The sequence below is a fragment of the Procambarus clarkii genome, chromosome 22, assembly GCF_040958095.1.
Source record: "Procambarus clarkii isolate CNS0578487 chromosome 22, FALCON_Pclarkii_2.0, whole genome shotgun sequence".
NCBI classification, from domain to species: domain Eukaryota; kingdom Metazoa; phylum Arthropoda; class Malacostraca; order Decapoda; family Cambaridae; genus Procambarus; species Procambarus clarkii.
Genome location: NC_091171.1, coordinates 29,957,017 through 29,969,932, shown reverse-complemented (window position 1 = coordinate 29,969,932; position 12,916 = coordinate 29,957,017). Strand labels below are relative to the sequence as shown.

Here is a 12,916-nt window from a genome sequence, read left to right as displayed (position 1 = left end):
CCTTTGCCATTTTTCCTCCATGTGAAGATGAAATTAAAAAAAAATTATACTTATATAAGCGTATAATTATACTTATAGTAAGGGAGGCGAAGTTCAGCTTGTTTCGGGCGCCAGCACCCATAGAGCTGGCCCCAATTTATTCATATGGGACCTCATACCCATCCTGTAAGTTGAAGTGGACCCCATACCCATCATGTGAGTTGTAGTGGACCCCATACCCATCCTGTAAGTTGTAGTGGACCCCCATACCCATCATGTGAGTTGAAGTGGACCCCATACCCATCATGTGAGTTGTAGTGGACCCCATACCCATCATGTGAGTTGTATTGGAACCCATACCCGTCATGTGAGTTGTAGTGGACCCCATACCCATCCTGTGAAATATAATGGACCCCATACCCATCCTGTGAGTTATAGTGGACCCCATACCCATCGTGTGAATTAAAGTAGACCCCATAACCATCGTAAGAATGTTAGTGGACCCATGGGCATCCTGCGAGTAGTAACAGACACAAACCCATTGTGTAGGTGGATCTGGAAAGGGTTATCGAGGTACATAATGGCTCGGGAACATTTAGCTAAGGAAGTTAGTGTTGATAAACTAGTTACACAGTGTAAGATAAATAACAATAATGGGTTTAAGAACTGGGCCACGATAGCCTCCTAGCTAAGAATTTAATATTTATGCTGATACAGACCTGGACTAGGTATAATAAAGCATTTAGACAACGAATTACGAAACCTGTACATCTTTTTTTAATCATGACAGCTTTTTCTACACTTATTAAATAATTTACGAGCTTAGAAACTTCACAACCCAAGGTTATTATTGTTATAAACAACCGCGTAGTGCTTCGGGGCTCACAAACCGTTCAATAGATGTAAACAAAGGCGCCATGATTAAGGAAAGATGTACTGGTGGTGTAAATGGTTAATGACTCCCGGTCCTGACCACACGAAGCCAAGCTGGACGGTACCTCCTCTGGGCTGTGTTTGCTATTGTTGATCTGTACAGGTAAGTGTGTTTCAGCAGCTTGGCAGACTCTGCCTCCCGTTGGCTGTGTACATTTCGGAATGCAGAAAAACGTCACAATAACGTGGGTGTAACAAATACCCTGTCTCCTCCCCTCCCTTCCACCCCCCCGCGTGCCGACCTGCAGGAAGCGAGACCGTCGCTCTACTGTCCATCCCAAGTGGTTGGGTACCATTCCTTTCTCCAAAGTCCCATCCCAAATCCTTATCCTGACCGCTTCCCAGTGCTATATAGTCGTAATGGCTTGGCGCTTTCACCCTGATAGTTCCCTTCCCTCCACCCCTGACATACGAGCAGGCGACGTTGACGTAACATTGATTTAACGTTGATTCTACGTTCATTTAACGTTAATTTAGGGTTGATCATAAGGAGATTCAGCATTGATCCTACAATAATCTAGTGTTGATCCTGTGTTCATTTATACTTCTTCATTTGTATACTCTGGACACTCCTCTTGTTCACTCACCAGAGGAGTGAGAACAATTTGATCATGCGTTGATTAACGTCTATACCATGGTGCTTTAACGTCGATTCTACGTTGAGTTAGTGTTGATTCTAAGATGATTTGACGTTGATTATACGTTGATTTAATGTTGATTCCAATTTCGTTGGGACTTACGTCATCTCAGTCTCACTGTTTCTATTGGTTTGGTTCGATATTTGGCTGGCGCTTCTTGACCTTCACCTGCCGTTGAAGTTCCATGCTTAATGCACAAACTTGCTTATTCACCACAAGTTTGAAGTATAGAACTTTAGTCACTCACACCCACCAGGGGACTCGAACACTGGCATCAAGATTGCAGGTACGCACTTGTATCCACTACACCATACTTCAGAGCCCTAAGAGGTGGGAATTCCCACCTCTTTCTGTGCATTAGGCATGGGAACCAAGTTCGCCCATATAACAGGGCTTGATGAAAAACGCAAGAGATCCCTCACTGTCTCATTGCCTGGAGAGGATGGGATATCTGGTTGGTTAAATACCACGGAATTCCCACCTTTTAGAGATCTGAAGTATGGTGTAGTGGATACAAGTGCATACCTGCCATCTTGATGGCCAGTGTTCGAGTCCCCTGGTGGGTGTGAGTGTCTAAAGTTCTATACTTCAAACTTGTGGTTTATAAGAAAGTCTGTGCATGCATATATATATATATATATATATATATATATATATATATATATATATATATATATATATATAATATATATATATGACTGAAAACTCACACCCCTGAAGTGACTCAAACCCATACTCCCAGGAGCAACACAACTGGTAACTACAGGACGCCTTAATCCGCTTGACCATCACGACCGGACATAAGGAAGTGATAGCCGAAGCTATTTGAACTACTTCCCCGCCGGCACTCGGATAGTAATCTTGGGCATAGCATTTTATCAAATCACCTCATTCTTTGGGGCACACGTGAGGAACACAAATGCGAACAAGCCTGAATGGATGAGGTGATTCAAATCACCTCAAAGAATGAGGTGATTTGATAAAATGCTATGCCCAAGATTACTATCCGAGTGCCGGCAGGGCAGTGGTTCAAATAGCTTCGGCTATCACTTCCTTATGTCCGGTCGTTATGGTCAAGCGGATTGAGGCGTCCTGTAGTTACCAGTTGCGTTGCTCCTGGGGAGTATGGGTTCGAGTCACTTCAGGGGTGTGAGTTTTCAGTCGCATATAGTCCTGGGGACCATTCTGGCTTGTTCGCATTTGTGTTCCTCACGTGTGCCCCAAAGAATGAGGTGATTTGATAAAATGCTATGCCCAAGATTACTATCCGAGTGCCGGCGGGGAAGTGGTTCAAATAGCTTCAGCTATCACTTCCTTATGTCTGGTCATGATGGTCAAGCGGATTAAGGCGTCCTGTAGTTACCAGTTGCGTTGCTCCTGGGAGTATGGGTTCGAGTCACTTCAGGGGTGTGAGTTTTCAGTCGCATATAGTCCTGGGGATTATTCAGGCTTGTTCGCATATATATATATATATATATATATATATATATATATATATATATATATATATATATATATATATATATATATATATATATATATATATATAACTTGTTATTTTCAGCCTTAGGTCATGGGAGCATTAGGTTTAGTTGTTAGGTTAGCTTCAGTTAGGTTAGGTTCCCCGCTCTATTCTTAAATGCTAATCACGAAAGCGACGTGATCTCTAGGCTTTCAGAGTCCCCGTAAGATGTACAAGAGCTGTGTTTATGTGCCACCTACGAATTGATTTTTAAAGCTCCTACTGTGGTTTGGATTGCTATCTAAATGTCTACGCATTAAGGGATTTCCCAGCCTAACCTGATCCTCCACGTTACCGAAAATGGTAGATAAACAAAAAACCTACTCATGGACCGAGTTCACGAGTAGTTCTTTCTAACGTCCCTGTGGCTCATATGGTACAGGGACATTAGAAAGAACTTTTTCAGTGTCAGAGTAGTTAACAGATGGAATGTATTAGGCAGTAATGTGGTGGAGGCTAACTCCATAGTTTAAAATGTAAATATGATAGAGCCCAGTAGCCTCACGAATCTGTACACCAGCTGATTGACGGTTGAGAGGCGGGACCAAAGAGCCAAAGCTCAACCCTCGCAAGCACAACCAGGTGAGTACCAGGTTTTAGTGTATTGTGTTATCAGGACAATGCAAACATCACGTGGCTGGCAGATAAGCCTTATCACTGCTTCACTCCAGGGCAGACACACAGCCACCTACACTTGTGTTACCTTGTGGCTGGCGTGGAGGTCTTCTTTTGGCAGGATCACTTGTGTCTTTACCTATGCAGGGTCTTGCAAGGTGAGCATTATAGACTACATTGTTTGCAAGAAGATATACGTCATTTTTTATGTTTTATATATCGTTATTTGGAGCAGTTTTGCAAACGCTCCGTTGCTTGGGATATAGAGAAGTGGGGTACACCCTGGGGGTATATATCACTGGGGGAGCATTTTGTAAATATTAGTAACGTCGTGTTACTCAACGTCGTGTCACCCTACGTCGTGTCACTACGTCGTGTCTCTCTACGTCGTGTCACTCTACGTCGTGTCACTCTACGTTATGTCTCTTTACGTTGTGTTACTCTACGTCTAATTAATGTACACAACAGCTGCTACAATATTGGAACATAGTATGATGAGAATTATAAGACATGGGTTACAATGCAAAAATCATACTAAATAATTAGTATCCATTATGTAAAGTATGCGGGTATATAGTAATATATACATATACAGACGCATACACATTGATCTACGAGTGGCTCCGGGGACCTGTCCTCGGACCTACTATGTCGCTTTTATGGATTCGACTAATCCGTTAAAAATGCGACGTGTTAGTAAAAATTAGGGCTTCGTAAACCTGACGTTTTCTGTGCATTGGCCTCGAACGTCTCTGGTTCATTTTTTATGTTGTTGCAAATAAAGAGAACAGCTGGGTCATCTTAGATGTCCAAGCTGAGATCTTGGACACTGGGAGTCCTAGATCAATAGTATATTATAAATATTTGCCAAAAGACTGGCAGTGTTACATTAGGCTTCGTAACATTTGAAAAACGTCATCAAACGCTGAATTTGGCCTTATCTTATCCAGCTTTTTCATGTTATCAGATATTTTTAAGTACAATTAACTTGTAACAGTAACCCCAACACTGTGACACAGGTAGGCATTTTCTGAGATAAATGTGTTCACATTTTGGTTCTCATTACCGGGACTCAGGCAGTCTCTTCATTTTATCGAGGTCCTCCTAAGCCAACTACTGACCTTCCACAGGACTCAACTAACAACGGTTGTCTAACTCCCGGGTTGCTATTTACTTCTAGGTGAACAGAGGCATAAGGTGTAAAGTTCTCCTAACATTATTGAGCTTCCACGGGATGCAACCCACAATAATTACCTATCTCCTATGCACCCTTACATGTAAAGAAACGTGCCCAATGTCTCCTCCTGTGCAGGAATCGAACTTGGAACCTTCAGGTTAAGAGGTGACTGCATAGACCAATGCGCTACGGGTCACCCATTACGGACACCTTGCCAGATGCCATATTCAAAATCTGTTACATGCAAATCACAATAATGGTCCAAAACGGATCGAATCGTCGTCGTTTTTTAATTTTCTGATGCGTGATTGGTCATCACGACCGACTTCTACACGAACAGATCTGGCAATGCTGGCAAAGCATCGTATCAGGCCGGGTCTGGCGAGATAGCATCAAGGTCTCTCTTCTTAGTGGCTTTCGTGCCGTTGGAGGTTCAGATTTCATGAGGGTGACCGTATGAAACAAGGGACAAATAGTCTTAGTCTTGGCGGTCTATGACGGAGTCTGAGGCACTACACTTCTCATCCATCATACACAGCCCTTCTTAACCTCTCTACCGTCTCACTCTGAAAAAGTATTCTCTCTCCAGATCATGTCTTCAGAGGCTTGGATTTAGGTTCACTAAGCTATGACTTATTAAAAGATTGTCATGAAGGCTCTAGAAGCCACTGCAAGATTCAGTAAGGTATTCTTACAGTTATTAGCAATTTGATCTGGATCTCGATAGCTGTCACTAGTGTTTTTCGTTTACCTCCATCAAACAAAAGATAACGTTGGTCATCTTATCGTTTAGCCAATTACGTTGCCGGATCAGATGGAGAACTGACCAATCACATGCATTTGTCTGGAGACCAGTGTTGTTATGGTAGCCTCGAAGTGTCCAGACACCGGCGATGCGTAGCTTTGTCTTTCCTCAACGATTATGTGATCACAATGACATTTATATCTGTTTATATGTCTGTTTTGAAAATGGCATTCAAAAGGTTACACATTATTAACAAAACTAATTACAGAATTTATCTGAGCATGTGTGGAGTTCAGCACTTGGTGGGCAGGGGACAGGTAGCATCATCCGCCACATAGTTTCGTTCTATTTCATTATAAAATGAGTTATTTTCGAAGTAAAATTATGATTATTCACGTTCCACATTCAATACCAACATTGTAGTAAACAAATGTTATATTTCTTCTTTACTTACGTAATTTTAAGAGGTTTTGAGTAGCTTTGTATACGCACCACAAGGCACCCTCATTAAACCCTCTATATCATTGCTCTCAGGTAAGTTATATTTCCCCTATAATGGATTCATTATAACTCGGTCTTCCTGATGGTAAATGATTCTTTAATCATTTTTTTAGCGTATTTCTGTCAATAACAGATTAATCAATGTCGCGTTCGGCGCTCGGAGGGTGTGGAGACAGATGCATGGTGAAAATACTGGATATATATATATTTGTTTTTGCTTAAACTCTGTATATTTTAGTAGTAAAGGCTTTAAAATGTAGCTTGTATTTCCGTCTTTTTTGAGACATAAAACATACAAGTTTTTAACGTATTTGGAACATAAAACGCAATTATAACTACAATGAATATTTAATGATTATGTATTAAGCTTTATAACTTCTTTAGTGGCATATACAATATAAAACTTATGTACCTACTAATTAACCACTGTAACATGTTCTAATGTATATTGAATTGTAGAAATACTAATAATATTTATTACTGATGACTAAACCACACACAGGAACATGAGGAGACGACGACTTTTTGGTCCATCCGGGACCATTATGAAGTCGATTGTGAACAAGGGACAAAATAATGGTCCAATTTGATAATGGTCCAGGACGGACCATAGCGTCGTCGTCTCATCTTCTGGTGTGTGATTTAGTGATCATATATTCAACCACGTTATTGTGACTCATCGTCTGCAATAGTTATTATTATTATTATTATTATATATATATATATTATTATTATTATTATTATTATTATTATTACCTTTACAAATATTATCCTTAATAAATTAATAATTCAGGCTTCCCAGTCTTTACAATAGTGTCAAGGTATAAATATTATTGGCAAATGCAGGATCTATGAAATGCATTAATTACTTTAATGCATTTTAAGTCAATTACTACATGTATTATATCACATTAAAAATCTGCACTTTACTCCAATTTATTGGCCTAGGTGAGGTGAGGTAAGGATTAACTCATTATTATTTAGTATTTTATATTTTTAAACATATTTTATAGGTGAGCGATTTCAAAGTATAAATGCAACAAATATTTAATAAGTTCGGTTAGACTTGTTTTCCTGCATAAAACTCAATGGCTAGACTTCAAAATTTGATTTGTCATGAATTATTTAATATTTAGGCCTATATTTTCTAAAATAATTGACAACCTCATGAGTGAACTACCTTGTGTAGTAAAAATTTATGTTAATAAAAACACATGTTTAGTAGTTTCTACTTAGTTAAAAGTTTGTCATATATCATACTGTTAAGGTATTTATTTCTTTTATAAAAATACAAATTAAGGACACAAGTACACAAACAGCATTAGAGATTGAGGAAGGATTATTCTGGGCGCCGACGGAATACGCAATCATTAGTTACTTTAACATTTAATGTTCACTAGTGTTTATTTACTTAATTACTGCTGCCATAATATCTTGTTTTGCTAATTTTTATTTTTCTTTTCATAAAAAACCTGTTAATTTATAGTTACAGACACACAAGGGATTTATAATCACCATAACAAACTTGCAGGATTTTAGTGGAGAAATAGATCGAGTTGAGGAGAAAACACAACTAATGAACGTTAAGCAACTAACGTTAAGCCGAGAGGGCTCCCGTGAAATAATGTTTTTAGGAAGAAATGTGTTCATAATTAGTTTGGTGAATAATGACGGAAACTGTCAAGAAGGCAAAACGTTTCCTAAGAACTTTCATAATCGCTTCATGAATCTGGCTCTGGACGAACAGGTAACAAAAAGGTTTATCTACCTAGTCTCAGTTCCCCAATATCACCTGTACACCCGCGAGTGCGAAAGTTAAGAGCAATCTGGGGACACCCAACATTAATGAGGTCGGACTGGAATTGGTAGTTGTGCTGATCATTCGTGTTCTAATTGCAGGGATTTCGATACAACTGTGAGAATGGGTTAGGTTCGGGTTAACGCTCACAATCTATACAAACTTTCCAGATGTTGGCGACAATGTGGTGTTGGGCGGCGAGGCTGCTGCTGGTGCTGTTGCCGATGGCTCCACCTCTGCTGCGTCCTGATGACCATCTCCTACTGCGTTACTACGCCGCCGTCATGAGAGTGGTGCGTCCAGTTCTTGTGCATGTCTTACATCTTGTAACTAAGAAGAAGAATCTCAAGCAACTCCTCTTTGAACTTCCATTATATTCTAAGACAAAATACAGAAATCACTTCGATCGCGAACAAAGGCAGCAGCTGGATGATAATGTCTCAAGTGAGAACTATGACATAACTTTACTGTTCACTTTGCTCCAGAAGGTAGGTGGTTTGGCAGAAGAAAACAATGCCAAATGGTCGACGCAGGGGACATTGGAGAACAAATTAAGAAAACTTAAAAATCATCGAAATATCTTAGCTCATGAAGAACTATCATTGACTCCTGAGAAACTGCAGAACATTTTATCCAACATTGAAGAGCTTTGCCGTGAGGTGCTTGTGTTAGCTGGCCTCAGATGCCGAAGCCTTGTGAGTGAGAATGTTAAGGTTATGGAGGAGGGTCTGAGTGAGGTACTAACAGGAGGTGTTGACCTGTGGGAACCATACAAGGAGGCACTCCACAACCTGCAACAAGATCAGTGCAACATCTTAGTAAGGGAAGGGAAGAAAGAGATCAAGGAACTAGCTAAGAAGCTTCGCATTCTTAACCCATTTGTGTGGTTGATGGAAGATAACTTTGCTCACTTGGATGTGAGCCAAATATTTACAGATTTATATATTGTAGGTTATTGGCAGGTAGACACCAAAGATTTTTTTACCACTCCTCTTCCTACTGGGGAGTATCCGGATGTTCTGATAACTCACGGATCACCTGGGATTGGAAAAACGAGTTTGATAAGATATTTTATCCATGATTGGCTCTCAGTCTCTCCTTCCATTAATGGGATTGATGAGTTTGACATAGTGTTGCCAATAGAGTTAAGACATGTAACAAGTGATGACACCCAAGCGTTGCTCCGTGACGAAGTCCTTCGTAACGCTTGTCATCACCTGAAGTCCAGTGACATCATCCCGACTCTGAGTGAGGTGTCTACTCTCTGGTTGCTGGATGGTTATGACGAGGCTACTAAGAAAACAAAAGGGCTAGTTAAGGAAATACTAAAGAAATTCCCTAATTCAAAATTCATTATTACAACTCGTACTGATTGCGTTCATGAACTTCAGATGTTAGTTAGTGAACTTCATCGTACTCAAGGAGTGTACCAATTGACAGGCTTGACCCCAGAGAAGTGGATTTCTTATGCCAAAAAATTGTTTTCCGTGTCAGTTCAAAATGATATTGATAATCGCAGGGACTCTTGCAGGAGATTTTTACAGTTCATGAAAGAGAAAGAGGAAGATATGCGGGAGATCTTTAGTGTACCATTGTTTGTGGTTGTTCTTGTGGTGCTGTGGCTGGAGAAGCCTTCTGACGTCACCGAGGCTACCACAGTCACCAGACTCTACCACATCCTCATCAACCACATCATCAACAGGATGACCAGACGCCTCCAACTGTCAACTTTAAGTCTCAGTGAAAGCCAACTTCGAGACAAGATAAACAGTTTTCTTAATTTACTTGGTAATATATTCTGGGAAAACTCTCAAAGGTATAAATACGTCCTTTTTGATTCTCAAATTAAAGAAACAGAGAAACTATGTGAGAAGACTGGGCTGCCGTTCAAGGAATGCATGTCACCGTTCTTCCTGGTGATAGTGAAGCCATCAATCACCGGGACACAAGAAGAGTATCACCCTCTCCACAGGACGGTGCAAGAGTTCCTTGCTGCTCGAGCATTCTGCGACGCCATGATAACCCAGGCTTCTGACGTCCTCACCATCGCTGCTCACTGGATGGTAGAGCACAGGGAAAACTTTACTAAATATTTTCCCAATGAAAAAGAAGTTCTGGGAAAAGATAATAATAAGAGAGATTTTGTTATGAATAAGCTCTGTGAGGGAAGCGATAATGTGTTTGATAATTATGACTTTGTGGGAAGAAGTATATTTTCTTTAAATTGCCTTTGTCCTATATATGTATCGTGGCCAAATGCAGATCTTGATGATCATGGTGAGAGAGAGAGACATTTTTGTTTCCAGTATTTCACATTTTGTACAACAAGCATAACAGGAAGCTTGATCATACCATTTATTTGTGGCATCCTGAAATTAAACAATGAAATAACACAAAACAGGGCAGAACAAATAATTTATGTTGTTATATGTGGTCAAGATAAGATTAAAAACTATGCTCTCTGGTTACGTCTTTTGGATGAAACTTATAGAGACTCTGTGTTCCTTAAGGAGTTAACATCCCAAATCTCTCCTTATCAATGGAATCCCACACCAAGACAGCTGCCAGAGGTAGGACAACTTTTACAGTTCGTAACCCCGGAGTCGCTGCTCGTTCATCATTGTGAAATAGGTAACTGCACCGATAATAATTTCATTGAAGGACTTCGTATACTTTCCAGATTTCCAATTAGAATCTCCCTTGATTTAAGAAAAGGGATGAACAAAGTTACAAAAAGTTCCCTCACATTTACTGAGAAGTGCTTGTCACTCCTGCTGGCATCAGACTCTTCATGTCGACTAATTGCTCTCGGTGGTCCCCTCAACAAGCAAAGTTTAAGTATGCTGTGTCATGCTCGACACCTTGAAGATCTGTATGTAAGAGTCGACACTCTGGAAGATTTGCAAACATTAGCTCAAATTACAAACAATTTACAAAACCTTACAAACCTGGGTGTCTTCATAAATTTAGTTTTCTCAGATATTAGTTACAAAGTGCTCCCAACATTTAATATTAAACAACAAATAAAAGCAAATTTTAGTTTTGAACATGATCTTGATACACCAATTAGGGGACAAAGTTATATTTTCTGTGATCTATTAGATTTGAAGCCTCACAAATGCACCCCACCAAGGGTTCCAAGCCATAAACAAATACACAGATTTGCTAATGTCCGCAGAGGTGGGAAATTTAGTTACTTGTGCAAACCAACATTACCAGCTCTTTCTTATCCTGTTCATCTTGAGGGACTGAAAACAAGTGGGATTTATGAGTTCTGTCGAACGATGTGGAACTTGCCGTCTGTACACTGCCATTCTCGATGTGGATCCTGGCGCCGTGAGCCAATTCGGTGTCAAGACAAGTGTAGGCACATATCCATCAGAGCGCCACAACCAACGAAACACCAGTGGTTCCAATGCCACAGAGCAATTAGATATCATCAGTCATGCTTTAAGAGGCTAAGATCGTTTTACAACATTTTATGGATAATAATTGTTGAAAACTATAAGCCAGGAAAGCTAACATACACAAAATTATATGATCCACATATTGAAGTGTTCTGTTATGATATCCAGGATCAACACCTCGTTAACAATGTGTGGATTAAGATAAATATTTTCTCGCTTAAAGTGTGTGAACTTTTGATGTATGAACACAAGATCTGTATCCAACAGCATCGAAGACTTTTGACACACGTGAGAGAACCTTCAATTCCTGTCTCCTCAGTTCAACTTGCATTCATTGACCCATTCATCCTAGACGCAGCCATACTCAGATCTGTGGTGCAAAAGCTCTGTCCAACTCCCTTTATGATTTATGCATTAAACACGATGACAGGGATTTTGAGTGATACAGATATGGCTCAAAGTATATTACACCTGTGTCAGTCATTCCCAAGTATTAAAAGTGTAACAATTATGATGTGTAATGATCAACCAAGTCATGCCAGAGTTGTGGAAATAATTGGAAATAGTACACCAAATTTTATGTTAAATATAAATTATCCCCTAAATATATATATATTAGAGGACAGTAAATAAATAGTCACCCAAAACTAATACAAATCTAAGATAGAGGATACCTGTTTTTCAGTCCAAGGTTGGAGGCCAGACGCCTGAGGCTAGCCTCACTACAATTTTGAAGAGTGACTGGTGGGTGTGACGGCGCTGAGTCCATAGAATTTGATGAGGTATTCATAATATTACAGTGTTCATATATTCACATACAAAACACGTGTTCTAATTGCAGATTTGCATTCTGAAGGATCCTCTGAGGGAGGACCTTATGAAGTCAATTTAAGCACCGCTGGGTACCTCCTTCTAGTTTCCTATGTAAACAAATATTAAGCTTAAAAGCTTACTTTACATGATGAACAGCTTTCAACAATGGTCTTATAATGGTGTTAAATGTCTGTAATAAACTTATGCCATATGCAAGTTATTTTTCTTTAACAAATATTTGCCCAGCATAACATTTAGTTTTTGATATAAATTCGCAAATATTTTGTCAAATTCAAATTATTGTTGTATCCCTCCGCTACAAAACATTATTGATTGATTGTTGCCGCCGAAGGCGGCTAGTTTATTGTGCACCCCATACTCATCCTGTGAGCGGTAGCGCAAAAGCATTATATAGGGCACAAAAGGTCTTTATCAGACCTCATCTTAGATTATTACATAAACAATTTCATCTATCCTTCACACCTTATAGTTACAATGTCAGCTAGTTACAGAGAAAGTGCTATTACAAGAGCTACATATTTACAGTAAGTCATCATACATTAATGGTAGGTCTTATCGCTAATACATAATAGTTTGACCAATGGGGATATTACAGAGTCATAGGGGAACTTCTGTTTATTATTAGTCCTCACAATACACTACTTGTTTCTGAATCTCATATGTCGTTCATCTACTTAGAAGCGAAATGTGGATACAGTGCAAGGATTTCAGGTAATTTATCCATGGTAATAAGATAGTTTGCCATATCATACAGAGTGAGCTTAGAT

General features: G+C 39.6%; 1 protein-coding gene across 2 annotated transcripts; it reads left to right on the top strand.

The window, feature by feature from the left end:
• The first annotated feature begins 3,751 nt into the window (after nucleotides 1-3,751).
• LOC123758424 (uncharacterized) lies at nucleotides 3,752-12,344 on the top strand. Of its 2 annotated transcripts, none has more exons than XM_069328773.1 (2): nucleotides 3,752-3,845; nucleotides 8,079-12,344. In XM_069328773.1, the coding sequence occupies exon 2, from the start codon at nucleotides 8,079-8,081 to the stop codon at nucleotides 11,946-11,948; it is 3,870 nt and encodes a 1,289-aa protein (XP_069184874.1). In that variant the 5' UTR covers nucleotides 3,752-3,845; the 3' UTR covers nucleotides 11,949-12,344. The 2 variants fall into 2 exon arrangements, with proteins under 2 accessions (XP_069184874.1, XP_045598785.2); XM_045742829.2 differs by lacking the exon at nucleotides 3,752-3,845 and adding an exon at nucleotides 6,530-6,743.
• The last annotated feature ends 572 nt before the right edge of the window (nucleotides 12,345-12,916 follow it).